Source organism: Falco punctatus, assembly GCF_963210335.1.
Source record: "Falco punctatus genome assembly, chromosome: 2".
NCBI classification, from domain to species: Eukaryota; Metazoa; Chordata; class Aves; order Falconiformes; family Falconidae; genus Falco; species Falco punctatus.
The window spans coordinates 37,779,230-37,807,123 of NC_137581.1; the positions used below are offsets into that span (position 1 = coordinate 37,779,230).

At 39.9% G+C, this 27,894-nt stretch overlaps 2 protein-coding genes across 5 annotated transcripts in view; one reads left to right on the top strand and one right to left on the bottom strand.

Moving 5' to 3' along the window:
* DIAPH3 (diaphanous related formin 3) overlaps positions 1 to 8,618 on the bottom strand; it is a 254,448-nt gene extending 245,830 nt beyond the window's left edge. The window contains exon 1 of the mRNA XM_080376190.1: positions 8,093 to 8,618. Coding sequence (XP_080232316.1) covers positions 8,093 to 8,251 — 159 coding nt within the window. The 5' untranslated portion in view covers positions 8,252 to 8,618. The remainder of the gene's footprint in view (positions 1 to 8,092) is intronic.
* Positions 8,619 to 8,676: 58 nt separating this feature from the next.
* The window catches only part of LOC308059208 (uncharacterized protein), a gene marked incomplete at its 5' end in the record, with an annotated part of 52,581 nt that continues 33,363 nt past the window's right edge, over positions 8,677 to 27,894 (top strand). For 2 of the 4 annotated variants that reach the window (XM_080376196.1, XM_080376197.1), the window contains 3 exons: positions 8,677 to 8,920; positions 22,163 to 22,294; positions 24,210 to 24,247. In XM_080376196.1, coding sequence (XP_080232322.1) covers positions 8,677 to 8,920; positions 22,163 to 22,294; positions 24,210 to 24,247 — 414 coding nt within the window. Of the gene's footprint in view, positions 8,921 to 9,256; positions 22,295 to 24,209; positions 24,248 to 27,894 lie in introns of those variants that run through there. The other 2 variants (XR_013926169.1, XM_080376198.1) reach the window with 2 other exon arrangements.

Here is a 27,894-nt window from a genome sequence, read left to right on the forward strand (position 1 = left end):
ATCACCATTACTTAGTCTTCAGCTATAGAAACATATTTATAAACAGCTAACATTTTGAAGTTACATTTTCCAGGGTAGCTTAGTTTTTAGTCTGGGACACAGAGGAAGATGACATTTTGTTTTGCAATTCAGTAGAAGCAGTTTATTTAAAGCTAAGTCACAATTAAAAAGAAGTGTATAGATGTATAATTTTTGAAGAAAGCAAGCAATCTGAAATAGAATTAACTCTTATTGAAGATTACATCCCTCAAGCATATTGATAAATAACTGATTTCATTGGACACAGGACCTAAACATACATTCAGTGTATTTTACAGTTTTCTTGATAAGCTGTCAAAAGGCCGGATCTCAAAAACGTTGAAGATACTGACAGCCTTAGACACCGCAAGGTACAACAGAACACAACTGAGGTTCACAACACATGCACAGCAACAAGACTACTACTCACAAAACAGAAAGAGTACTGTGTCTCTTGAAAAGGTCATATATTATGAAGCCACATGTGATGCAACTTCTGCACCACTCAGCTAGGGAAAGTAAGCCAAATGCTATTTGGCTTCATATTCACATATTCACATATTCACTGTATAAAGCCTTATTGTCATACACAAGATGATGGTTTTATGTTGCATATACGAACAGTAGCATATATTGAAAGTTAATCTGCAAGACAGAGTTTAACAGGTTGAGTCATTGTCTACGTAATTACCCCAGTCCATTCCCAGCAGACAGAGTGAAATAAAACAAAGAAATGAGAAATGCCACTTAATTCAATCAACAGTACTAGTTGGGTCTTTTATGTCATTATATTCATTTCTCTATCTTTGCATATGCACACTGATAAACCTAATTCTATCTAAAAGTGGTACAAGTAGTCCCAGCAAACAGGACCAGAATTCAGCAGAATGCCACCTTCTCACATGGGGTTCTGGTCTCATGACTTCAGCATTTTTTCCACCAGCACCACAACTCAGTGTGACTTGGGCACAATGAACAATACCCTAGTACAATATAGGGTATAGTCCGTATCATCTAAAAAAGTTTTGGCACTCTAGCAAAATGGCTGCATCTAAATTCTCCGCAAGTGCTCTTTTCACCATCACATAAACACAGAGTGACATTGCTTGTCTGACTTTCGGAATCAAACCAGCATGTTTGGTACATGAACTCAGACCATGCCTGGTAGGGATGGACATTGTTGGTATGCCAGAGAGGCAGACAAAGTCTGATTTGTTGATCATAACTAGAATCAGGACAGAGACAAGTACCCAGCCATACACTCCCGATATGAAAGGAGTTTTAGGCATGCGAAGTAACAGGATCACAGGAAGCTAAAAAAGAATTTCAGCATGAATGTCCTCCACGTTCTCCACCACACTGAAGCGCTTCCATTTACAAAACCTAAAAAATCCCACAGCCTGGTATCTAAATCCTCTTGGGGGTCTCCATTTTTATCTCCTTTGCAGAAGAAAACAAAGCAACAAAACCACATATAACACACTCTCCAAACCACCACATACATATGCAGTGCCTTTGATATATTAAGATCTTAGAGCTATAAGAAAAAAAAAGAAAAAAGAAAAAAGAAAAAAGAAAAAAGGATCATTTTAAGCAAGATGCAGTGAGTTTTAGAAAAACTGGCCAACTTCAGCCTGAATGCTGAAACCAGATAAATGAAAACCAAGGATGTACATATAAACACATAATCCCCTCTGTACCTTTTTAAATTAGAAAATGAGAAAGAACTCATCACACACTACCATTAATTCTATCACCAAAAAGATTCAACACTAGCTGTTTTTTCCCCAAAGGCTTTTCTCTAGCAGAAACACAACCAGAAGACAAAAGCAGGGATTACAAGGAAACCTGTAGACTTGGAAGTGATGTGACTTGGATGACTACAGTGAATGCTCTTACTTTAGGATCTCCTTTGCCATATTTCCTCAGTAATTTTGCTATCTCCATCTGTAAGCGCAATTTGGAAACTGCTGTATAACCCCACAGAATTACCTACTTTTAATTTCCAATATACTACTTCAGCATTTATTTAATGGCTTTATCACACACTTTCTGTTGCTTGGAAAGCAGTCTGAAAAGCAATTGAGGCAAAATTATCTTAACATGACAGTTTCTACACAGCGATATTATTTAGACATTGATGAGTTAAACTCAAAATTGGTGCTTACAGGTAAGATTATATAACAAAGTGCCAGAACAGAGCACTAAAATTTAATATCATAACCCACAGTGTTAATTCATGCCAACAAAAATAACAGCATGAGGAATTCACAGTTTTACAAAGCTGCAATAAAGTGTTTTAGGTAACATCTGTTCAACAATCATTTCTTTAAAACGCTAATTTAAATTCAAGGTCTTACACTGCAGCATAACTGCAGCAATAATTCAGTCACTTTGTAATTAAAGATATTGACACAGATCGATCTTACCTTTCTACTCTATGCCAGAGAAATGGAAGTGCTTTTGCTCTTAACTACATGTTTCTTTGATTTACAGACACTGTTAAATGCAAATGTTAATTTATCTATTTTTAACAGATAGATGCAAACAAGAAAGCTTCCTTGACTCATACATTTCATAAAGAATTTAATCAAAACCATAATGTGAAAGTCACTGAAGACAGGTCATAGTACACTGAAATTAACAGAAACACCTTTACCTTGAGCTAGAATTTGGAGTTGATCTTTTGAGGACTAGCATCTACAAGATGTACTCTCAGTGAAGTGCAATTAAAAATCACATATTCTACCACTCACTTACATAATATCCAAATATTTCTAAGGAGAAAAAAAAAAAAACCAAACAAAAAAAACACACAAAAAAAAAACCCAACACATACACACACACACACACACACCCCCAAGGGGAGGAAGTGGCAAACAACAGCTTTTTACAACACCCACCACCACCATGAGCAGATTTCAAGTTTCTTGCCCAGTCAATGTACACATAGAAAACAGGTATCACCTCTGCCATCCTTCAATTCATTTCCTCTTTTTACCAAGTCCTAAACCTCAAGGGTGAAGGTAAGAGCTTTCAATAAACTGAAGTACCACAGTACCATAGAATATCTTTCACCCTTTTAAGGGTTCCACTCTTGCAAAACCTTGGACATGCTAAACAAAGTCAAGCTGGTATATCCTTCAAAATTAACCATCACTCTTTATTAAAAAAAAAAAAAAAAAAAAAAGTTTTTAACAATTCTGTAAAAGAACAGAGGGAACGGAGGCTTACAACTCATTCACGTCATCTGAGAAGTTAGTTTACTCTGAAAGGCAGTACTTCAAGATGAAATTTGATTGGAATCAACCACTACAACTGTTTAGCCCAAAGACTCTTCCTCCTCCCTCCAAATGAACTAGGTTTTAAAGACAGATTTTCCTCCTGCTAAACAAGAATTTTCTCTGGAAGATTAAAAAAAAAAAAATTAAAAAAGGAGGTACATATTAATGATGTCAACTTTGACAACCGGCAATCCAATTTCACCTCGAGGTCTGTCAGGGAATCAAGCAATCTTTCAGATTAGCTTATCTGCTGTGACAGATCAGTATGTTGCATTGATTGGAAGGGTCCAATCTGCAACTTCTTTTTAGGCCTTCCACACTGAGGAAAATTAAACTAATACAATCTGGATGACTTGAGTTCACTGAATATAACAGACAGATTCATCTACATTTGAGAAACATACAAAAGATCAGAAAAAACTCAGGTGACATGAAGAAGTATGGCACTGCAAGTAACCCAGGCACAGAAAAGGCTACAACCTATATCTAAGACTGGATTGCAGAAAATTCAAAGGGGTGAGGGAAGTTTTATGTATTCTGACACAAAACTAATTGAAGTAACAAAATTATATTCAACATTTAGTACAGTAAGAGTTAGATGCAAACAACTCAACACAGACAGAACAGAATCATTTGGGTTGGAAAAGACTTTTAATATCATGAAGTCCAACCGTAACCTAACGCTGTCAAGTCCACCACTAAAAACATGTCCTTAGAGCACCACATCCACACATCTTAAAAATACCTCCAGGGACAGGGACTTGACCACTTCCCTGGGCAGCCTGTTCCAATGCTTCAGCACCTTTTTCAGTGAAGGAATTATTCCTAATATCAGGTCTAAACTGTCCCTGGCACAACTCAGGACTGTTTCCACTTACCCTTTCACTAGTTATCTGGGAGAAGAGACCTACATCCACCTCACTACAACCTTTCACGTAGTTGCAAAGAACGGTAAGGTCTCCCTTGAGCTTCCTTCTCTCCACGCTAAACAACCCCAGTTCCCTCAGCCACTCCTCATATGACTTGTGCTCCAGACCCTTCACCAGCTTCATTGCCCGTTGCTGGACACGCTGCAGCACCCTTCTCTGGACACGCTGCTGTGCATCTTGCAGTGAGGGGGCACAAAACTGAACGCAGTATTTGAGGTTCGGCCTCACCAGTGCTGAGTCCAGGAGGACAATCTCTTCCCTAGTCCTGCTGGCCACACCATTTCAGATACAAGCCAGGATGCTGTTGGCCCTCCTGGCCACCCTGCTGGCTTATGTTCAGCCAGCCATCAACCAGCACCCCCAGGTCTTTTTCTAGCCAAGCAACTTCCCAGCCATTTCCCCAAGCCTGCAACATTGCATGGCGTTGCTGTGACCCAAGTGCAGGACCCAGCACTTCTCCTTGTTGAACTTCATACAATTGACCTTGGCCGATGGTCCAGCCTATCCTGATCCCTCTGCAGAGCCTTCCTGCCCTCCAGCAGATCAAGACTCCCACCCAACTTGGAGTTGTCTGCAAACTTACTGAGGGTGCACTCAATCCATCCCCCCATTTTCTGAGGGAAGATATACCATCTCGCTCTCAAAAAAACCAAACCAGTCTTGTAAGATAACAGGAGGAAGATAGGAAGGAGGGTTTACCAACTTCAGATTTAATAGCCGAGTGATAAATATTCTGTGTTGCAGTATCTTAGGGCAGAAATTTAGGAAGCAACAGAATGAAAAGTGTAACATCCTACCCTTCAAGTGAACTACCCCAATCAAAGAAGCTGGTCAGTATCTACAACTACTGAAGTAATTCTGCCTGTACTGTGTATGTTTCTCAACAAAAACTATTAGCCAGGACAAGCCACAGATTTGAGCTGCAGTCTAGTACATACAGAAGCTCCTTAGGTTTCATGGCATGGAGCTGCCTGCTGCTCTAGAGTAACCACTAAAATCCACAGATCACACCTGTAAACTATACCACTCACAGCAGTTTACATTAAGACAGAGACAAAATCCTAAACTCTGTTCAAGAAATATTCACTTCTGATTCTTCTTAAGGTTGTTGCCTAATCACCCGAGTTATGGAGCTCTAATTTAGTGTTTAACTATATGTTAAACAAATACGTGGACAAAGTTTAGGTCAAGCTGACCCACCTTCTCAAGTCATCAAAACCAATGAATGAAAGGACTTCTAAGCACGCGAGTCATCCTTGGGAAACAAAGAACGGATGGTGAAAAGAACACTGTTACATACATTATGCAGAAAGAAGCCTCCAAGTGAGAAAATTCTGGCTGCAAGAGGAGACAAGCTGATAAGGTGTATCGACCCACAGAAAATTAGTTGAAAGTAGGACAAAGGTAATTGTGGTCATGGGAGATCATGACCCCCAAACTCAAACAGCCCCCAGAAAGAAGGAAAACCCCTACTTGGGGAGCATGCTTCATTAGTTAAAACTTCAGCAGTGCTATCTGAGGATGTGTAACAATTTGTATTAGAAGAGGGAAACTTGTAACCAAACCTTACACGGGAATGAAAATGAGTATGTAAGGTATTGTGAATATGCAAGTACTCTATATAATGTGTACCCTTGAGTAATTTGGTGTGCATGTTAGGAGGAAAAATCCCCCGTGAACCTAGGGCTGTAATAAACCAATGTCAGCTTTCTAAACTATCATTTGCGTTGGAGAGTTTTCCTTGTTACGGTTTTCGTTAACAAGGTCACTCAGCGAGCTAATGGCATACCTAGAAAGCAATCCAGGTTTGGAGAACTATCATTCTTCAATCACCTATCAACACCCCAGCCCAAAATCTTTGCTTTACCAGACTACTTAAAAAAGAAAAATAGGGCTACTATCTAACGTCAAATGTTTTCGAAAGCTGCAGTTTAGCAAGGCATTCTCATAAATTAAGGATATTCTCTGTCATCCTTGGTTAAAGAGTTTCAGAACCTGGGCAGGGGGAACAGGGATAGGAAAATGAAAAAAAAAAAAACCACAAACATCTACATGATGATCCTATTCCCTACAAAGCTAAGTTGATACCCAAATTCAACTACCTTTACTTTCTGTAGCTGACTCAAAAATCAACACTGACCTCAAAAAGCCAGTCAACTGATGCCCACATCCACACATGCTCTAAACCACTCTTGCCTAGTCTGAGAGGCGTACACATGTACCAAACAAGCTCCTCTGCACGAAAGAGAAGGCCTCCTTTCACTGAAAAACCAATCAGACTTCATCTAAGAGAAATCTTAATGGCATCACATATCTGGCAGGGTTGTGCTCCCTATAAATTATTGTATTTCTATTTTAACACATGGTCAGGAAAAAAAAATGAACATGATGGCAACACCCTGTTTCTGTTTTAAAACAGCTATGGGAAAAAGATTATTGCATACCTTATCTGCATAAAAAATCAGCAGTTACAATATCAATAGTAAGTAAAACCTCTTGACTCAGCACTCTTGTCAGTCTCAAACACACACAAATCCATGTCTCCCAGTCACCACTGGAATAATCCAACCATCAAGTCATACACAGTAACACTATCCAACTTTTCAGACAGGGCAGACAAAAGCATGTCCAGCCGTGTCACCTGCATGACTAAAATGCACGGACCCCCAGTAGATACAGACATTTATGAAGACAAGCAAACAGCTCTTGGTCACATTTTCCTATATGCCCATTCTAGTAACATGCAAAAATAAGCACAAGGAGTTGGTTCAAACAGCAATCTGTTTGTGCAGCCACAATATGAACAGGATCCCAGGAAACAGGAAGTCAAGGAGCAAGTTATGACCTTCTAGAATAGGTTAGGCCAACCTACAGCCAATAAGTGATATCAAACTAACTTTTTTGAACCTGCGCTCAACTGCCAGACACTCAAGTACTGAATATTGCACAAAGATGCCTCAGAATCAAGAATTTACTGTATGTTATAGTATCTATTTTACAAGCACATAATAAAGCTTAGAGCAGGTAGGCTCAGAGCTGGCTGAACAAACACTAACATGTGTATCACAAACATAACCATGGGATGCATTTGCTCTGCATGTGGTGGATACAAGACCTGCAGAATATGTTTGTCCAAGCTTTAATACCTGAAAATGTCCTGATGTTCAACCAAAATCTGTTCATTTCTGGGTGTTTTTTTAGTTAGAGCACATCTTGCTGACACATTGTGGACAATGATTAGCCATTACGAGTTTCACAGTTTCTTGGTGTGCTAGCCAAAGTTTGTAAAAGCAGGGCTAGGAGTGAGAACTACTATGTCCCTTAAAAGCAAAGACTCCGTTTTCCACAATACACTTTATACTACAAAAACTAAAAAAAAAAAAAAAAAAAAAAAAAAAAAAAAAAAATCCAGGTCTATTCAAAGTAACATCATTTAAGAGCTAGAAGTGTGTTCTGTATCCCTTACACATACAGCTGTCAAACAGCGAGTAAGACAAAGTTTTATGAATAAGAGGACAGATGTGAAAACGTGCTGCAAAATGAAGCCAGGTCCTTCCAGGCACGCAGAGAAGCGGCGAGCTGGAGCAAGCTGGCTCGCTCTTTGAAGCCCAGCTGAAGTCAACGGCGCCGTTTCGTATCCCACGTACGCCCACATGGCCCCCTGTCTCTCAGGGGGCTCCGGGTCGGTGCAGCCTAGATCGGTGCGGCCCCGGGCGGGCGGCCAGGCCCACCGCACCGCCGGGCCCCCCCCGGCACAGGCCCGGCAGGGGGGGCGCCCCGCCAACAGGCCCACACCTTAGGCAGCCCCGCCGCAACCGCCCCACCCGGGACGGGGGCAGCCTGGGATCGACTCGTACTTACGAATTTGGGCTTCCTGCCATCCGCCGCCGCCTCCTCCGAGCCGCCGGTGCTCCCGGTCCCCGGCGGGGCCTTCCGCCGGAGCCCCTTGTTCTCCCACCCGCCGCGACCCGGCGGTGAGGACGGGGCGCGGTAACGAGGCCGCGGCTGCCGCGGCTCCATGGCGGCGCCCGGCAAAGGAGAGGGGGGAAGGGGAGGGAAGACGAGGGCAGACCGCTGCCCGCGATCGGGCCCAGGTCCGGCAGGCCTGGCCGAGCCGGGCGCCTGCGATTAGCGCGGCTTAGCTGGGCTCGGCCGGGCAGGTCGCCGCGGGGGGAGGAGGGGGACTCAGGGCTAAAGCCGCCGCCTCAGCGCAGCAAAGGATTTAGCGAAGAGCCCTAATCCCGGCGCGGCCGTGTGTGGCGGCTGCCCCCGGCCGCGACACCGCCACGCCGCAGCGCGGAGCGAAGAAGAGGGGCAGTGGCGCGCGCTCCTAACGGCCGCTCCCCGGCGCCCGTCAGAGTCCAGGAATGTCCCGCCGTCCGAATCGTCCCGCCACTGTTGGTCCCGCCCCGGGCTGCCGGCGCTAGCCAATCCACAGCGGGAGAATGGAAATGTCGTTTCCCGGTTGGCTGGCCTTCTGCCAATCTGCGGTGAATCAGCTGTGCTCAGCGAGGCGCCGGCGAGGAACCCCAGTGACCGCACCTGTTTGTTCGCGCCCCCCCCCCCCCCCGCTTCCAACCCTCCGGACTACAACTCCCAGGGAGCAGCGCGGCCCCCAGCCGCGGAGGGAGACGGGCCTGCGCAGCCCCCGAGCGGGCGGGGAGAGCGGCCGCCCCTGGGGCCAGTTTGGTGAGTGTACAAGAGCTTTCCTCAGGGTCTGGGGTGTCTTGTTTTGTTTTGGCCGCCCAGGAAAGTTCATGCTGCCACGTAGCCGCTGCGGCTACGCTCCGCCCTGGCAGGGCGGTTCCCCTGCCAGCGAACGGCGGGTGCGCGGCCCAGTTACCGTTCGCAAGGCGGAGGGTGCTGTTCCCTCAGGCTGAGGGGAGGAGGTCTGCCTCTGTCGCTCTGTGAAACACCGGCGGCACACGGGGAAATCCCGGTGGGCTGAGCTACGGCCGCCTCCACCTGAGGGGTCAAGATATGCCTTCTGCCCCTTCAGGGAGGTTTTGTTTCCTTGTCTCCCAGGTCTTGCCTTTTCTTCTAAAGCAGTGGTCCTCAATCCGGCCCCTGGTATTTACAGAACCCCCCCCCGCCGGGGTTTGGGGGGGAAACCAAGCAGCCGCAGATGACTGCCTGCCACTTCGCACGCGTGCCAGCCCCCTGTTTAAAAAGTTTGAGAACCCCTGGTCTAAAGGATCTGATCACGCAGCCGAAGGGCGGGACGAGCCCCTCACCTGCTGGCCCTCGGGTGCCGTTTTCCAAAACCTGGTTTGGTTAAAAATTCCAATTCCGTGCCTAGGTGAAAACTGGTTCCTCTGTTTTTGTGTAATTTGGTTCTAAATTTAGAGCCCTGATTTTTTAGATGTAAATACAAGTTTTCCTATATTTTATGCATTTGTATAATACGAGTCTTATCCCGTTTTCCTGGTGCTGTGTTAAGAAAGCAGAACACAGGAGACGCTCAGGCCCTGATCAAAGCAATAGGACTATTTACATCGACTTCTTCAGGCCAGGATTTCGGTTTGTGACCCACACAGACTTTGCAGAGGAGGTGCTAACTGTGCTAGCAAAGCCAAAGGAGCAGGCATGCTACATTGTGTATTTGTTTATTCAATCTGTGTTTTCTGCTGCAGAGAGACCTCCAAGGCTGCGGTTTATGGGGAAATACACAAATAGAGATTTCATTACGCTATAGACTAGCAAATTTTATATGCCTTAGAAAATAATTGAATCCTAATTGCTACAATCAATATCTTGCATTTATGTTAAATTAACATTAGTTAGAATAATGGTGCAAACTGGACACTTCGGTAGGGGAAAATCTATTTCCACATTTCAGTGTTATAAATCATTAAGGAAAAGAAGGCCAACACTCAGCATTTATATCTCTATTTTCTAAAACAGAACAGGTTTCTTTCTTCCTTATGTCATTCAGTAAGAAAGATGCTCGGTTTTCAATACTGTTTTTATCATTTTGTGTTGTCTTGAATACAGTGAAAATAAAATGCTCCCTCCAACGATTGCATTCACTTTTTCCACATAATTTGAAGGGCTTTCATTCCAATGCAATGACAACAAAAGAATAAAGATCTCGATCCTCCTGTGTGGCCTACAGAACACAATGAATACCAGTGCATGGAGCACCAGTGATATGTAGCAGAATTCAGCCCCAAACTGAACCTTTCCAGGACTGGGGTTTAAAGCTGGGGAGCTGTGGGGATATGTAGACTAGATGCTAGAATTATTTGTATAGGTTAAACTGTTTGTCCTTTGGCACGTTTCTATAGATGTTTTGTAAATTTATATTGGAATTCTTTGTGGAGAGTATAATTAGCACAACACTGTTTAATGTCATGGTTAATGATTTCCTGGAACATTTGATTAGAAAATTAATCAGCCTATGTATGCATATGATAAAGCTGTTTAAATGGACTTCCTAATTGCACTGTGGTAGAACACAATGGCTTCTGCCAATACATCACTTTCAAGGCCCTGTATTGCAATAATAGAGAAACACTAAAGGGAATAATTTGTCAGACAGTTTTACTAAGCCAAAAGTAAATGTTAGTACTTTTGATCAATTATTATTATTTTATACTACTCCTCTTGTGCTTATTAGGTGCTTCACAGAACAAATACACTCTTCCAGCAGCTTAGCTGGCCAAGATTAATCATGACTGAGGAAAAAATTGTGAGAAAGAAATGAATCAGTAATACTATAATTACGCAGAGATTATACTTAGTCATAGCATGCATATTGTCTAGGGTATGCATATAGCTTGGCAATTTTGCATTTGTTTTGTTCTGGAATGAGAATTTTTCAATTATAAAAGTCTGAGACAAAGTAAGTACATAAAGTTAAACATATGGATATTTGCAAAGCTAGTCCTTTAGATTGATGGATTTAATTAGGCTCTTCCCATTGTTCCATCTCTTTTTATATATATATACTGTAACTCAAGTCTTAATAAAAAAATTAAAAAAAAAAAAAAGAATGCTTTCCTAATATTCATTGTTCCATGGAGGCAGTTTTTTAAATAAACCCCTGTGTGCATTGTTTGTAAGCTGGCTTTTGACTGAGTTTAGGCAGTTCTCCGTATTTCATTTGGAGATGCATAGTTCTTTCCCATAATAAAACAAAACAATTAACTGTTCTTTTATTCGGTTCATCCTCTTAAACTGTCACATAAAAGTTATGAAGGATTTTGTGAGCATTGCTGTTGATTTTATACAACAATCATACAAGTTTAATACTAACCCTATTTAAGTATTCTAACAAGCAAAACCTTGCAGAGACATGGTTCCTGTGGCTTGGCAGAAGCAAGGCAAATGGCAGATCAATGTGTCTTTTCAGGAAAATGGTTTCTTCTTTCTCTCATGAAAAATGCCAAACAGGCCCTTTTATCCCAAATCCCTCAAACTTGCATAGCTATGCATAAGTCATACCAATTGAATATGTGTCTTACACCTTTCTTAACATCCTTTTCAAACAGTTAATAAAGTAGTTACACCAAGTTACAGGATTGTTATCTCATAACGCCAATTAAAATTAGGTTGGAAAAGCACGGCCTGTCTTCATCTCATAGAGACAATTGATGCTGTTTCATCTAAGAAGCTCTTTTAACAGTTGTGTTTTCATATTGCAAAAGCAATCAGTAATAATTTAAATGTATTGCTATATAATATCCTTAAATGTAACCTATGGATAAGATATTACTTAATTTTCACAGCATGGATGGTTCACAAAGCATATTATTCTATTATTAATATAATGGGTAGATAAAAAACTCAAATTCTTCTAGTCTAGTTTAGTCTATTAACTTTGCTAAGGAACCTGTAAACAAGTTTATCATACTAATAAATGAAAAAAATTAAAGTTATTAGAAAGTTCATGCTCTGTTCAAATAATAAAGATGTACTGAAGAAAATGGTACTTAATTTCTAAACTGTCCAAAAGCCCAAACAAACAGCTAGAATTCTTGTGTCTCTTTGGACATGGTTTTGTTATCATTTAGTCACTGTCGCTGCCACTGTACTAGAATATGTCATCTCTGCTATGCGTTTGGGTCACAGGCTAGGAAAAATGAAAATCTATAGCTAGAATTCTATGCTGGAAGATCATGTTTATCAATCAGAAAAAGGAAACAACCAGAAATTTACAGTCTGATAAGACACTAGCTTGAAGTTCTTACAAAGGAAAAAGCTACTAGTCATTGTTTGATGTACAGTTATGGTTATGAGCTTAGTTATGAACAGTTACAGAATTAAAAGGCTACTAAAATGTGACAAAAAGGAGTTTGGGGTTTAATAGTCTTTTCATAAAGGGTTGAATTTTTCCTTTGCTTAAGATTGTCATCAAGAAAACTTCTGTTTGTTATGAATCTGCTTAAAGAGAATCTGAGAACTGCGTTTAGGCTAACCCCCCAAAATCAGTCATTTTCTTTGAGAATCCTTGGGTTCTTTTTTCGTAACAAGATCATTTTACTCATGCAATGCTTTAAGAATGTATGATGTTACTTGTCTTAAAATGCTTCTTTTAAAAAAATCCTGCTCCTACTATCATCTAACTGCCCAGTGTATGATATACAGTCGGAAGTAATTAAAACATTTCTTTACCATCATTCACTGGTAATACGGCAGACAAGTATGTGTATAATAATTACTGTCTCATACTTTTTTAATATTTTAGGTGGAAGTAAGGCCCTACGACAGGACATAATTAAAGAAAATGCTGTCTTACCTGCTATGTTGAATTGTCTGTAGAGACAAGTAGCTTTGAGGCATTTGGATCACAGACTTTGTAAAGTTGAATTAGTCAGACCTCTTGGCACATATATTTCTTGTCTTTTAAAAGTCTCTGAACTAGTATCTTCTGAAAACCGTTGTTTTCTTCCTTTTCTCATTAAAAAAAAAAAAAAAAAAAAAGGATTATGGTCACATTTCTTGCAATTCATTTCTGCTACCAACAGAAATACTTTTGGAAACCAGAAGCTTGTTGACTTTGATCCCAATTCTTTATTGCTAAGCATCTTGGTCAGTCACACCTGCACAATGCTAAGTATTAATGTTATGTGTCAATGTAATATGTATCTTTTACCAGTTATAAAAAATATTCAGGTTTTGGAGAAACACAAAGGACATCAGGGCTCTTTTTGAGTTATGCATGGCAGTAAGTTCCAGGCACTTAAAAAAGTTGTAAGTAGAGGACTCAGGCTGAAATGAAGCTTTCAATGAGATTTGTCTTTAAAATATGTTTACACATTTTTAATTATTCTATGGGAGTTATTACTGAAGACAACAACAAAGCAAATTATTTTAGTAGAATTCTGACATTAAAGCTGTATAGCTGTCTACTCAAGAATGTACAGGTGAGAAAGACATCCCTGGAGACAGCATATGTCACAATCCTGTTACTGATTTTATCAGTCATAGCTCTTTGAAATGTCAAACAAAATTTTACATGCAATGGATTTATTGTGCCTCTTTTCTAGCTAGAATTTATATTAAGGTCTTCCAGAAGTAGTGGCAGTCTGAATAGCACCATTCTCCTTTTTGAGCTTTCAAAGTCACCCTTTTAAAGATGAGGATATAAGAAGTAGGAAAGTAGTTTGCTTCATCAATTTATTGTGGATTACATGTTGCCAATAATTTTTCACAAAATATTTTAGGCTAGCCTCTCATCCAGCTGAGGAAATTTAATATGCCACCTTCAAGATACTGCCTAGATGGGAAAAAACAGTAAAGAAGTCCATTACACAGTTCATCAAATGGATCTTTATGAGGATATTGGAAATGTGATTTGTGGCACTATTTAGGATACATTGCATACTACATTATTATAAAGTTCAGGTTTGTAATTTAATTATGGGCCCAATTATCTTCAGTTCTAACTTTAGTTGAAGTGGCTAGGCCAAGCCTGACAGCTGATATAAATTATAAATTGTAAGTGGTCTGAGTATCATGGGCTGCAATAAAGGCTGCTACATAATTTTATACTTCATATGTGATTTTCAGAGCCACCTAAAGAATTGAGTTGCTCAAACCTTGTCTATTCTACTGTTATGCTATTTAATGTTTCTAGTAAAATTATTGCAAACAGTTAATTTTACCCAAGAGAGTTTCCAGAGGAGGCAGCTGAGATGAAGTTTTTTGTGACTACAGGGGTCCGTAGTAGTGTGATCAGGCATAGAGATTTTTCAGGGCATTACTATAAAGTTTATAAGGCTTATGTCAGAATGCTGGGATGTAATTATTTTCCACTACTTCCTGAAAACTCTCTGAATTCCTCATAGCTTTTGTTTTTTAATATACTTCTGTCTGATTTTTAAAATTCACTTTCCAAGATTCTTCCTTTCATTTTTACTTGTGATAATTTATACCACTTTCTCCTAAGGCGTGATATTGTCTCCTTTCAAAAATCCCTTATTTTCACAGATGATTAATTTTTGAGATATATAAACACATATATGTATGTGCATATGTAATGCTTTTTATGAGTTAGTTATATATCAAGGAAGTCTCAACATTGACTATAATTTGTTTATATAGCTTTTATTTCTCTCCTGACTGATTTTCTTACTCTAATCCATCTTTATGTTTCTCATTCTATTTTTTCCTGTTGCAAGAATAATGGACATAATCATATCATGCTTATTGCAACTTAATATTCTATAGTTATACAGTAAGTACTGTACAGTACATTAAGAAAAATGCTTCCTCTCATTTAAAAAATAAAAAATAATTTTGGGAAATTCCTGAAATATATTCTATATGAAACATAATCAGCAATTCTGTGGGAAATACAAGTCACTCTGTTGCTATCCAGTCTGTGTATTACTTTTTGATCCTCTCTTCCTTGGCGTGTTTCAGTGAACAAGCTGATTTTTAATGGCTCTTTAGCACACGTAGTCATGTGCTTCTACAGAATGCAATGTGCTGCCTTTGTTATGTTATACAGAAGCTTCAGCTTTTGCCATAGGAAGATGAAGAACGTAATTGGAAGGCATACTTTGTATCACAAGTACTCCTCCAGTGCAGCATAGCTACTAAGCTAAGATTCTTCTGAGAAGTTTCTGAAGTGGCAGTTTGATGACAGGAGTGAATCAGAACAAACTTTGCAAGTTTCCATTTTCCTTCACCTCTGTTATAATAAACAAAAGCTGTTGGTTAAGAAAAACGCATGCTTTCCTTTACTTTTACAAATTATTTCTGCAGAAACGAGGGAGATGATTATGTTGAATTGTGATATAGAGGTTATCCTGTAGAACTTAAGAGATGTAATTAACTGTCAGGTATTTGATTTGGGAGGGAAGGCAGACAGGAGAAATTGTAATCATCACAGGAGTGCCTCTCAGCTGGCGGTAGTTGACAATAGCCTCTCAGGATGGTTTTGGTTCATTGTGCCACAACCTGATGGAATGAAGACTTCTGAAACCAAACATATTTGCCAAGAAAAACACAGGCCAGTTGACATGGTTTCAGTTACCCAATAAATATTAAAAAATTAGAGAGAGAAAAATCTCAACCTCAGTGTAAATGTCAGGGCATAGTGAGGGATAGCTCTCCCTAAGGGACAGGAAGCTGTGGGAGTTACCACGGCCAGTAGGACAAGGGGCATCACTAGCCAGGGCCCATCCCACTGCCCCCAGGCAAGGAAAGCAAGACCAGCCCAGGGATGGTAGCCAGGTTCAAACAATATCCAGACCATCAGGCCACTTTGTAATGATGAGAAAGGCCTGAGGTCCAGCCAGGAAGTCAGGCCAAAGGTCAGGGTCAGGATCATGTCCAGTGAAGGTAATGAGGGTTAGACACAAACCAGGGATGAGTGGGTATGGCCACAGTGGTGAGCCAGGTGAAGCTTGGAACTTATATTGCAGATCAGGATCAGCAGGGTTCGTATCTGGCAGAGTAAAGGTCTGTCCTCTTTGCTGTAATATGGCGTGGTACGTGCTAGAATCCATCCTGTTTGTGTATCCCATGAGTCGCCTTGTGAGGCTCAAGATCTTTGTTACTTCTGCAGCCACCATTAATCTTAAAAAATTCCATTATTATGTGTCCGTAAGTCTTCAAAAAAAAAACATAATTCCTTATCCCTATCTTTCTACAAAACAGCATTCCTTTTCATTCATGAGTTAATTTTCCATTGTTTTGAACAACCGTGCTGGTACCAATGAAGAGGAAATCTCCTCAAAGAAGTTAGGATAACCTTTGACAAGATTAAAAATCCAAGTAGGGAGTCATCAGGGAGTCAATCACTGTACCCTACTAAGTGCTTATAAAGTTGTCATTTACCATTATGTTGTGTGAGTTTAAAATCTGGACATCAGATAGATGCATGTTTTCCAGCTAGAAAATGTCAAAAGAGATGTCTTTTCGTCCCATTAGAGAGAAGGAATATGAAGACCTGCACAAGCTTGCAGATGCTGACTGTACTGGTGGATTAATAAAGGCAGCCAAGCTGTGATAATCCAGATATGTGATTTGGGTCGATGATATGTAATTTCAAAACAGCTTTAGATTAACTACAACATGGAAACAGAAAGAATGTTGTCCCAAAGGTGGTTCAAAGCATACACGATTAAGAGCAGTACACTGATCAACTCTTTTGCATTCTTCACTAGAAGTAAGAATAGAGCACCAAGATACAGGATTCTCTGAAGAACAGCATGCACAGAAGCAAGAGCAGTGTGTGGGGCAAAGAGCTCAACAGCAAGAGCAACAGGCAGGCTTATGTATGGAATGATGCTGAGAACTGAGTGTTAAAAGGTACTGATCCCAGATAAACCTGCATTGCTTATGCATATTGTGAACCCTCCACCACCTGACAGCAGTGTCATTCATTGTAAGTCCCCTTGTTCCTGTAATGATTACTTCCAGTTCTACTTAGGTGATGTGACTTTCCTGTGGCACTGCATGTCACAAGTCAGTAATGATACTGGGGATGAGTGTCAGTACACCTGAAATGAGAAAGTATTCCCAGTGCTATGGTTCCATAACACAAATAACATGTCACAGGACAGGTTGGGAAGTTTGTAGCATTTACACATAGGGGAGATTTCATCGTCTTCAGTTTAGGGCAATCTAAAAGGTAAAGACCTAAGCTAACCTGTTTCTATGATTAATGAAATAATGCTTAAGTTAAAATCTCATTTTAGCTAGTGGAGAGAAACTAGCACCTATGAAAGGCAGTTCATCCACTCTTAAAATATGAATCTAAAGCAAATGGAAAGAAGACCCTCTGGAGATCCTTCTCTGTCTTCACTGACTATAGAAGATGCTTCAGTACTGGCTTAGACTAGACGAGTACCTTTCATATGCTGAAGGTAGGTGAGGTGAATCTCATTTTCTCAAACTGTTCTGGGGATTTCAGCCATTTGCAGTCAATAAATTCACCTTCTTTCACTAGATTTTATTAGACATATTCATATTAATTCAGAAAACAGAAATATTTAAATAGTAACGTTAGGAACTCCTTGGAATTAACAAGAAAATTCTTTTGTGATCCTCAGAGAATAAAACTTTGAATAATCATACTTCCAAGATAATCAGCAGAGCTTTGACAATAGTTTTTGATAGTCTGAAAATTAAAGACAGAATTTTTTTTTCCCCAAAAAGGATTAATGACTACTTCCCTTACTCCTTTTGCTGCGGTCTGTTATCATTATGGATATTAAACTACTTCAAAAACTGTAGGAAGTGTTAAGTTGCAAACATATTCTCCCCTTGTGTAGACTTACTTGGACAGTGATTAAAAGGATTGATGCTGCTACCATCCTATAATGTTCTAGCACATTTTCTTGACAAAATTTATTCAGTCGTTCTGTTTCATCTTTTCCCCCTCACTTTTGTGTTACAATGTATTGGGTTTTGTGACTTTCAAAACTTCTCCTTCAACCTTGGAAATTTTGGAATATGAAGAAATTAACTCTCTAATCAGTACATGACAGCAGTCCCATCATTAATTTGTTAGATTTCAACAGGTACCTTTGTGCATTCTCCCTAGATGGCATTCACTGTATGAATAAGTCATCTGTAAGCATCCATGAGCAATTTAATTACTCCTTTTTGAAGCTTTCTTTAGAATTCTCCTTTGCCAGTATGCCCACAGAAAAGTAGATTTTAATTACAGCCTCTCACTGTTAGATGTTGCTTCTGATTTGATCTGTATCTCCCATCTCTCTGCAACGTGACAGGAAGCTTTTGGGGCATTACCTTGTTTTCATTCAAAACACTTACAGCTTTAGGACCCTGGCATTTTACAATAATAAACATCTTGATTAATATACAGAGCTTGATACATGCAAAAACTAGAACACCTAAGCTATATTTGATTTCTATGCTTTCCCTCTGAGTTTTTGCCTCCATTTGCATGGCAAAATTCACCAGATATTTCAGAATAAAAATTACTTACTTTCCAAACTTAACATTCCACTCTTCAAATAGGAGAAAAAGATCACTAAGTACTTGTTGTAATTTGTCAATGTTCACCATATTTACTAATTTCCATATTTTATAGTTCACATTGTTCAATAAAACTCTCAGTCTTTTGGTATTTTATAGCTTTGAACTATAAATGTGCACAACCTCAGAACTGAATGTTTTAACCCCATGTCTGTTAGTATGGCTTGTGAGAAGAGATGGGGATGGATATAATCATCCATTTATGTTTTAGGTGGAAACACAGAAAAACTTGCCCTGTATATCTAGAACCAAAATCTGTTATTGTATAACAATTTCTTTTAAATGGGGAGTTTATACAAGCTATATTATTCAGATCCCGTCTTATGTAAATCATGGCTTTGCAATCACTTGGGAGATGTATCACATTAATCTACAGTGACAGTGTGCAACAATGTCTAGAAAGTTGTTTGATTTTACACTTTGTAAATGACAGTTCTTGATTTCCTGTAATATTCTGGATCACAGTGAAAGCCTTGTTTCAGTAACTACATATTAGCCGGACAGTTACAGATGAAATGCAGAATTGTTGTGGTTGGGTGATAGGATCAACATTCCTCACAAGCTAAAATTAAGATTTTTAACATCTTGGAGATCACACAACTCTGTGTAGTGTGAAATAAGATGTCTGGATGATTGCAAAGATTTTGACTGGTCCTTGTGCTGATAGCCTGCAGGAGTTTTTAATATTCTGAAGTCAACCTGCTGCAGTATATACCTTGGCTCAGTTTTAAGCTGCAGGGGTTTGATATCTGATGTCACCTCAAGGGAAAAATAATAAACAGCTGCACTAATGACATTTTTTAATCTCTCTACTCTTGATTTACCTAGGGTTTGACTGATAAAATAGTCAGCTTTGGATAACTGTAGAAAGGCACAGACCTTCTACAATACCAAGGTATAAAAATGCACAAGAGGATCAGAAATGGAACTGGAAAAAAAATGCATAACTATTATTTAACTGCTCTATGCATGACTTCTAATCCTATGTGCAAAATTTAACTTGTTGCAAAATAGGTTTGGGAAAGCTTACAGATACAAGAAAAAATGGCAGAGGAATCACAATTTTAAAATTAGTATTGTAAAAGCATACAGATAAGATTTTGATTAATTTTTATAGCTGCAAGAAATGTAGTCAGTTTCTGGATCAATGGAGTTATTTATTCTGGGAGTGAGTAGATAGCAGTACCAACACTCCCCTACTCCAAGGTTTTGCTGGATAAATTATTTCATAGAATATTCCATGGAAACAAGCTGAGTCAATGTGAATTCTGTACCCAGAATTGGTCTTTCGCCCATTTTGATGTTGGAAAACTCATAGCTTCAGGTATTTCATGGTGTTGTGTATCTCTTTCAGTGTGGACTTTTAGCACAAAAAAAGACTCATAATTTATAGTTCATCAGCTGGGTGAGTCTGACCAGTAGGTTATGCAATGAATATGAAATAGAAGGTATATTCAACTTTTTGAACTGACCTGACCTGTAAATTCAAGTTGTTTTGTTTGTTGCTTTTAAAAATCAATTTCTTCAGAGTATAGTGAATACATCACGTTAAGAGAGAGAGAAATGTGAAGAATTAGGAGCTGTCATTATAAATGGCTGGTTTTGAATTAGGGACCCAAAGAAGTAACTACAATAACTTCTATGCTGTTATGGAGAAGCATTTAGAACTCATCAAGATCTCATTTAAGTGCTTTGCCCTACTGTGGCTGCTGAACATAAGTACAATGAATAAATGGTAGAGGAAAAAGTCTGAGTTGAAAAATAGGACATGTGAAAGATCACCAGGACTTTCACCTGGATTGTGAAAGGAAAACAAAAAAATTAAGGAACATTTACATTGCCATCTAAGCGCTGAATGAGGAGGAAGACAGTCAGAAGGTCCTCGATGTCTGACTATATCTGGTTCTGTGTCACTTGTTATGCTTCATAGTTTTTAATTAACTCAAGCTAATTGTAAAATAACTTCATCATGATAATACACTATGAAGCCTTACTGAGAATGAGGCCTTCCACACAAGTATGAAAGCATGAAGGATGCATTTAAAAAAAATCTGAAAACATACAAGAATTTGTGAGTGATGCAGAGGCCAAATGTATAATGCCAGGAAAGACAGACATCTGATAAAAATCCAGATTGAAATTGGAGGCTGGAATACACAGCTGAAAATACAGAATTAATACATAAAAGCATGATGTAGCTAGCATTTGTCTGGAAACTGAATTTAGGAGGGCCAAAATAGGCTTAAGGAGGGTCAACAGTGCTTTGACACTACAGACTTGAAGGACAAAAAAGATGATAAGCATATGATAGAGAGACACATCTGTTCATATTCTGGTAACCAGAACAATTACCAGCATGTTAGGTAAAAAACCATTGACCTCACTACTCTGCAGAAGTTATAAGTGGTGGCAATGTGTGTATGTCACAGAAAATGATTGTGCCAGTCCTGTCACTAATCCTGGTTAGTCTGTCAGTACAGGAATATATAAAGTTCTCTAGAGTAATGGGGCATTCAGGTTGGCCTTTTCGATTTTCCACACTATATCAGAACCCGACACTGGGACAGGCTGGGAACTGCTGGAACACCACTTGGTAGTTCCAGGCTATTTAATATATGCCAGGTTAGGAGACAAAACTCTCACCATTTTCCAAAGTCAGGACAAGACTCTGGCAGAGCTTGATACCATTTTCAGTTCTCAGGAAAATTTCTTCCACCTTCTACCTCTGTCATTAAAATCCTTGTTGGTTTGACTTTTCTTCTTTGAGAATCCTAGAAAATGAGATAGAAGTAAGAAGGAAAATTACACGGGACTGTACTCCAGCACATTACGGGATAACTTACATTTGACTTGCCATAAACAGGCTGAAAAGCCAGACAGGTGGAATGATTTGTTAGTGAAGTGTGATTTGATGATATATGCTTCTTCTGTTTGAAAGACCACAGGTAGACCAATCAATAATTCTAAAGAAGATGACTTCATATGATGACTTCATCACTCCAAGACGACATATCCAAAGTAGATTATGATAGACAAGGCGGCCGTATGTCTGTGGTCTGCTCAAGAGCAAGTGATGCCATGTGCTACATACCTCTGAATTACTGATTAATGAACAAAACTTTCCCTAGAAAAAAGGGTCTTAATGTCTCCTTATCTAAGAAAGGATGGATTTTTTCATTTAGATTCACAGTAACGTACAGTGAATTAAAGGCATTTTTGAGTTTTGTAGCTGAATGTCATTCCCTTTAAATGAGATACTGGCAGTTAGATGGCTTTGATTGCTGCCAGCTGTCAATACCCCTGAGGAAAACAGAGATACTTCTATGATGGAAGATGAACAAGAATCCTGCTGATCAAACACAACACAAGTTGTGTCAGAGGATTACTGAGTTAAATAAAATAGATGTGTGTTTACACTCCTCTAGTCATAAACAAGCTGTCTGTGAGTTTTCTTTTTTTTTCCCCCAACAGAGAACATTTCATACTCCAGTATGTTAACTGGTTTTGGTACCCTCTGTTCTTGTATTTATGGAATACACGTCTGTAGATGGATAGGAAAGGAGCTAACACAGCCATGTAAAAATGTCTGTCAACTTTCCTTGGGTAAGTAGCATTTAAACAAGAAGAGTAAAAATCATTTACTTGTTACTGTTACTTGTAGTAAATGGATATATGAGCCAGAATTTAAAAGCTAGATACTCACAACGTGAAAGATGCAGATAATTCACAGATCCAATGCTTGCTGTGCAGTACAAGTCAGGTATTGGTGTTGCACATGATCGGTTACCAACTGTTAAGTTTCTATATGCATAATTTAGAAATACACACTAGATCATGCCTAATTTTGAAAAATATAGTCCATATGTTTCATGAGTCCTCTTCTGTTTCTTCCCGTTGTACCAGCTTACTCTCTGTGTTCAGCAGAAAATTAGCTGAAAGCAATAAAAGAGGAAGTGAAGACTAGTAATGCAGTTTTAAAAGTCTTTAAAAAGTTTTTAAAAGTTTAAATCTGTTTTTACACCTATGCATTACCAAATGGTTAGAGAATATAAAGTGTTCCTCTGAGTTGCTATGTTCTTCTTTAAAGCCTTCAATGTTAGCCAAGTGACAAACTCTAAAAGTCTGTGGAGCTGCTAAATACTGGGCATAGGTAGGCAACCTTAATAGAGATGCCTACTGGAAAGACATGTCCAACCTAAACAATCTTAATAAAGAAACAAAGAAAACTGGATTGCCTTACATGGTAAGGGAATTTGAAGTTTCAGTATATTTTATTCCTCAAATAAAATATAATATTCTTTTTCTTTATAAAGGGATAAGTTTAATGGAAATTAGCCTAAATCAATGTAAGAATATATCTGAGTATCATAGGAAGACCAAGGTGTCCAAAGTCTGCAAAAATTCCTTATAAAATTCATTGTGCCTTCTGGGGCACCAATCACTGCAATCAATTTTCTCTGAATTTATTAAAAGCTTCTGAGAAGTCATGTCATTATGTAGCAGCCACAGTAGGAAGTCCTGTAGTGCTATACACCTTATTTCTCAATTGCCTTTCTGCTTGGAGATTTATGCTACCCAAGTAAGGAGGCTAATCACTAAGGCCCCCTGTGCTCTCATGAGGCAGCCCCTAAATCTCTTTCAAGGGGTAGAGAAATCCTAGACAACTCACAAACTGAAAACCACAGACTACGCTGAACATTCAGCCAACAGCAATCATATGAGAAGGGAACTAGAGAAGGGTTAAGAGCCAGGGGTGATAGTGTGAGTATCTCATATTCTTCAGAGGCAGGTAGTGTGCATGCTTTTCTCGGTGATCCTAACCTAGTCTTAGCATGTGCACAGACCAAGGCAACCTAGACTAAGAACAGAAATTCTTAGAAGCTTTTGAGTTTTGTAGTGTTTCATGGCACGAAGGATATGAATATGTTCCTGGAAAGGGGTTTAGGACCCATGTTCAGTTTTTACTCAGATATAGATCCATAGTGACTATGAAAATGCAAGTGAAGGCTGTAAAAACAAAGGCTGTGTTTACACTTCTCTAGTGTAGTTCATTTTAATGTCATTCGCAGCCTTCTAAATAAGGGGATAACTGAAATGTTCTGTGGCTGTCCTCCCCAGATGTACACCCCTTTTCTGTGAGTGCCCGGTGGTAGTTGAGAGGTTGGTATGTGCATTAAGTCTAGCTCTGCTAGAGAGTCAGCGTACGCCTGGACCAGGGAAGGCTTCTTACTGTAGATGTGGCTGGAGAAGTGCCTCTAACAAGTAATGACACGTAACATAAATTGCTTTCTGAACATTATGTAGGCTGATTCTTTTTTACCTCTGTGATAGTCTGTTAATGTGGGCACCTGACTGAGGCTAGCTAAAAGGAATTCCCTCCTCTTCGGTGCTTTGAACCTGTTAGGCAAGGTGCCTTTTTGAATCTTCCGTGTTCCTTCCTTTTGCTTGAAGAGAGCTTTTATTCAGTATCTTCATCAAAGTTTTCTCTCTCCTTTTTTTTTTTTTTTTTTTTTTTTAGGCCTTCCGACTCAAATGTCTGACCACCTCAAAACTCAAGTGCGTTGATCTTTAGAACAGCACTGTGAAACAGGGGCAGGCTCTCCACTGTCTCAGAGAAAAAGGAACCTTTGAGATCTAAAGTAGTTCAAATGACTTCTCAGTGGCTGCACACTGAATCTGTGGCTGAGCAAAAACTCCAGTCCTAAATGCTGTACTTTTCTCAACCGGGTGCGTGTGGGGGATGCGTGTGGATTTGCTTCAAACTCCAAGCTGGATCAGCCGGAGAGTAGGGGGCCCTGGGTCCCGGCAGGGGTGTCAGGCAGGCAGAGGGTCTGTGCTGGTATTCAGGGAGTGACACGAGCATGGGGTGCCTGTGGGACAAGTGTGTGAGTGCTGCGTGTGTGCAGCGAGCACCCCCTGGGCCAGCTGGCAAGCTGGGGACCCATGGGGTGGGTAAAGGGGGCTGGGATCCAGGCAGGGGTGCTGGGTGGGCAGAGGGGCTGTACCAGTGCTCAGGGATCTGTGAGTGTGTGTGTGCTTGTGAACCTGGAGAGTGTGGGGTGTGCGCTGCACTGGGGACCTTCTGCCTCTGCCAGCCCCAGAGGAGGAGGGGACGTGGCTGCCTGTGCCTGTGTCTGGTGTGAGTCCTGAACGTGGGGGCTGCTGGGGCAGTGCCTTGTGTAGCTATCTGTGCGACCGACCCTCTCTGTGTCCTCTGTGTCTGTGTCTGTCTGGGAAATGTGCTCAGCTTCACTGCTGGATGAACCTGCAAAGGGGAAAGCGTCAGCCATGTCCCTCAGCCTGGGCAGAGACCCCGGGTTCCCAGGCTGGGCTCCAGTGGCTGGGCAGAAAGAATCCCCAGGCCTGGAGCTGCTGGAGGTGGTGGCCACTTGTAATAGCCCTTAGCATTTTGGGTTTTTATCACCATGTTGTCTGGGTACTTCCCAAAACTAACAAATCTTTTTTCTCATACTGTCATTTAAAGTTACAGAGTTACTATGCTTATAGAGACATGGACCACAGTGATTAAGAGCAATATTTTCAGTGACTAGTCCTTTTAGGTTCCTCCACTTAAAGAAAAAATTCCAGCTTAAATCACTTTCATTGGGTTTGAATCTTGTCATAATGTTGTAGCTAATAAAGCTAGAGCACCTCTAGTGCACATGGGGTTCTTAATGCACTGTAAATAAGGAAGTTTAAAAAATGAGGGATGAAAAAATGTTTGACACTTTTGAAAATTTGGCTTATGGCATGGTTAATATCACACAGCAGATGTAACATGCCACAGAGGCCACAGCTCACTAGCTGAGGTGAGCTAACTGAGCAGAAAGCACAAGGAGAGATTATATCCACAGGAACAGTTTATTATAAGAGAGCTGAAGGGCATTGGCTGTGAATAAGCTGGAGAAATTTATGCTGTAGTTTAACCATCCCTTTAAACTCCTGAAGCTGCCAAAAGAGGCATTTCAGCCTTCCCCAGATTATTTTTCCTGCTGCTGCACTCACACAAACAGTTGTGCTGGACAAAGGGAGGTGATGGCAGAGGGGCAAGCGAAATAAACATTCCATTTTTAACTTGGACCAGTTTCTCTGCCTAGTTTACCACCTGGAAGCACAAGCTTTTATGTTGGCACAAGCGAGGAGCTCATACAAGGATGGGAATGAATGGCTGAGCAAGGGAATAGGAATGGATCTATTCAGCTGGTCTATGCTGCATAAAAATGACTGCAGAATTATGGCGTTGTAATTGCTCTGTGGATAAGTAGGAAAATGGATTTCCTCATAGTTCACTACGTAAGTCAGTCGGAAAAGACCTCTGAAGGTTACCTAGTCCCAACTCCTGGTCAGAGGAGAGCTTGCTTCAATGGTCTTTGAAGTTGTTCAGGGCCTTGCTCAGCTGGGTTTTGAATGTTTCCACGGTGGAGATGACACACCATCTTTGGGCAGCCTGTTCCAATTCTTAACCCCTCTTTGGAAATATTTTTTTTCCTTATGTCCAACTGGAGTTTATTTTGACATCTTTCATCTTGGGGAGCCCTGACCTGATCACTGTATTTCAAATGCAGCCACCATAGTGCTGAATAAAGGGAAATAATCAACTTTGTTGACCTGCTGGCTAAGCTGCTGCTAATGCAGCCTGCCTGGTACATGGTTAATCTTTGTCACACATTGCTGACTCATGTTGAACTTATGGACCATCAAGATAGCTCCCTCGCTGGTCCTTTTCAGCAAAACTGTTTTCTAGCCCTGCCTGTACTGTTGCATGGAGTTTTTCCTCTTGCATTGCAGATCACTAGCATGTGATTGTGTGAGGTGAAACAGCAAAGTGATTCAGAGAACTTTGAAACAAACCCATGTTGAAACTATTCCCTAGAATGGTGTCTTAGCCTTTTTGGGTCTTCAAAAATCTGCAGTTTGTTGTCTTTCCATACCTCCTTCTCAGTCTACTAAGGTTCACCTTCCCACTCTTGCTTTCTACTCATACATGATCCTTCTCTTTGGAAGTTAAGAGTAAACATAGTAACTTCAAAACATTTTAAAATTGAGAATATAGATGAGAAAGGAAAAGGATACAAATGCAGAAACATATTATACTTAGTTTTGCAATTATTTGGCACAGATAGTAGATTGTATAAACAATCAAAACAGACTTTGTAACTAGCATGTTACTAATATTAGAATAGTGTTGTCATGTCAGATAAAGCTCTTGTAAAAATACATTTTGTTCCCTTTGTAATGATGTTGCTTTTGAAATTACTCTGCATGAAACTGTGTTTAATCATTACAAGTGTGACTATCCCTGTGCTGTTCAAATGCCTTCTCCTACTTCACTTTATTTCTTATCAGGAACAGCACTCCAAACAGTTGTCACAGTATTCATATCAAAGCAGACAAAATTCAGACCTCTAAAGGACTGAATTGCCTTATGCATTTTTGTTCATTACAGAGAACAAAAATTATACTTTCAAGTGCACTAGGTGTATTTGTAGGGCCTTGCCCATTGCAAGGAAATTTTTCTACTCTAACATTTTGCTTTGCTCATTCTTTCCTCCATTGTTATAATTGAATTCATAAAACAGTTCTTTACTTTTTTTGTCTCATAAATGGAATGTTGTTCAGGAACAGAGAAAGAATACATGCACAGAAATCACTGAAGAGTCACCTCTATTGGAAAGAGCCCTCACTTTCAATAGTGAAATAAATAGATTTAATATGTGATGACATTATATGAAAAAGATAAACTTATTGTTTGCTCACCTTACAACCACCAAGTTTCACCAAGCAATTTGGGAATAATTTAGTTAATATTCTTTTTTCTTCTATATTAACTTAAAGATAGAGACACAACTAATTCAGGTATCATTTTAAAGGGGAAGAAAGTGTCATCATAAGGTTCAAGTGTGGAGGTTAGATTCAGTAGATGCTCTATATTCTACAATATGGTAGCTCTGAGAAAAAGATCTATTGTGTCCCTTTTTTCAAGTTCTTGCAGCATGCTAACAGTTTATTTTGCTATTATATCCATCTCAAACATGCTAAGAGACTACTTTGTCATCATAACTATCTCAAACAACAGCTGGTTATTAGATCTGAATTTGAAAGGATGAGATTGAGCCTCACCAGTCTGAGAAATGGTGTCAGTTAGAAAAGTTCATGTGGTTCGGGTTATTTCTCTGTGAAGATCTTCCACCCATTTTGTTCCC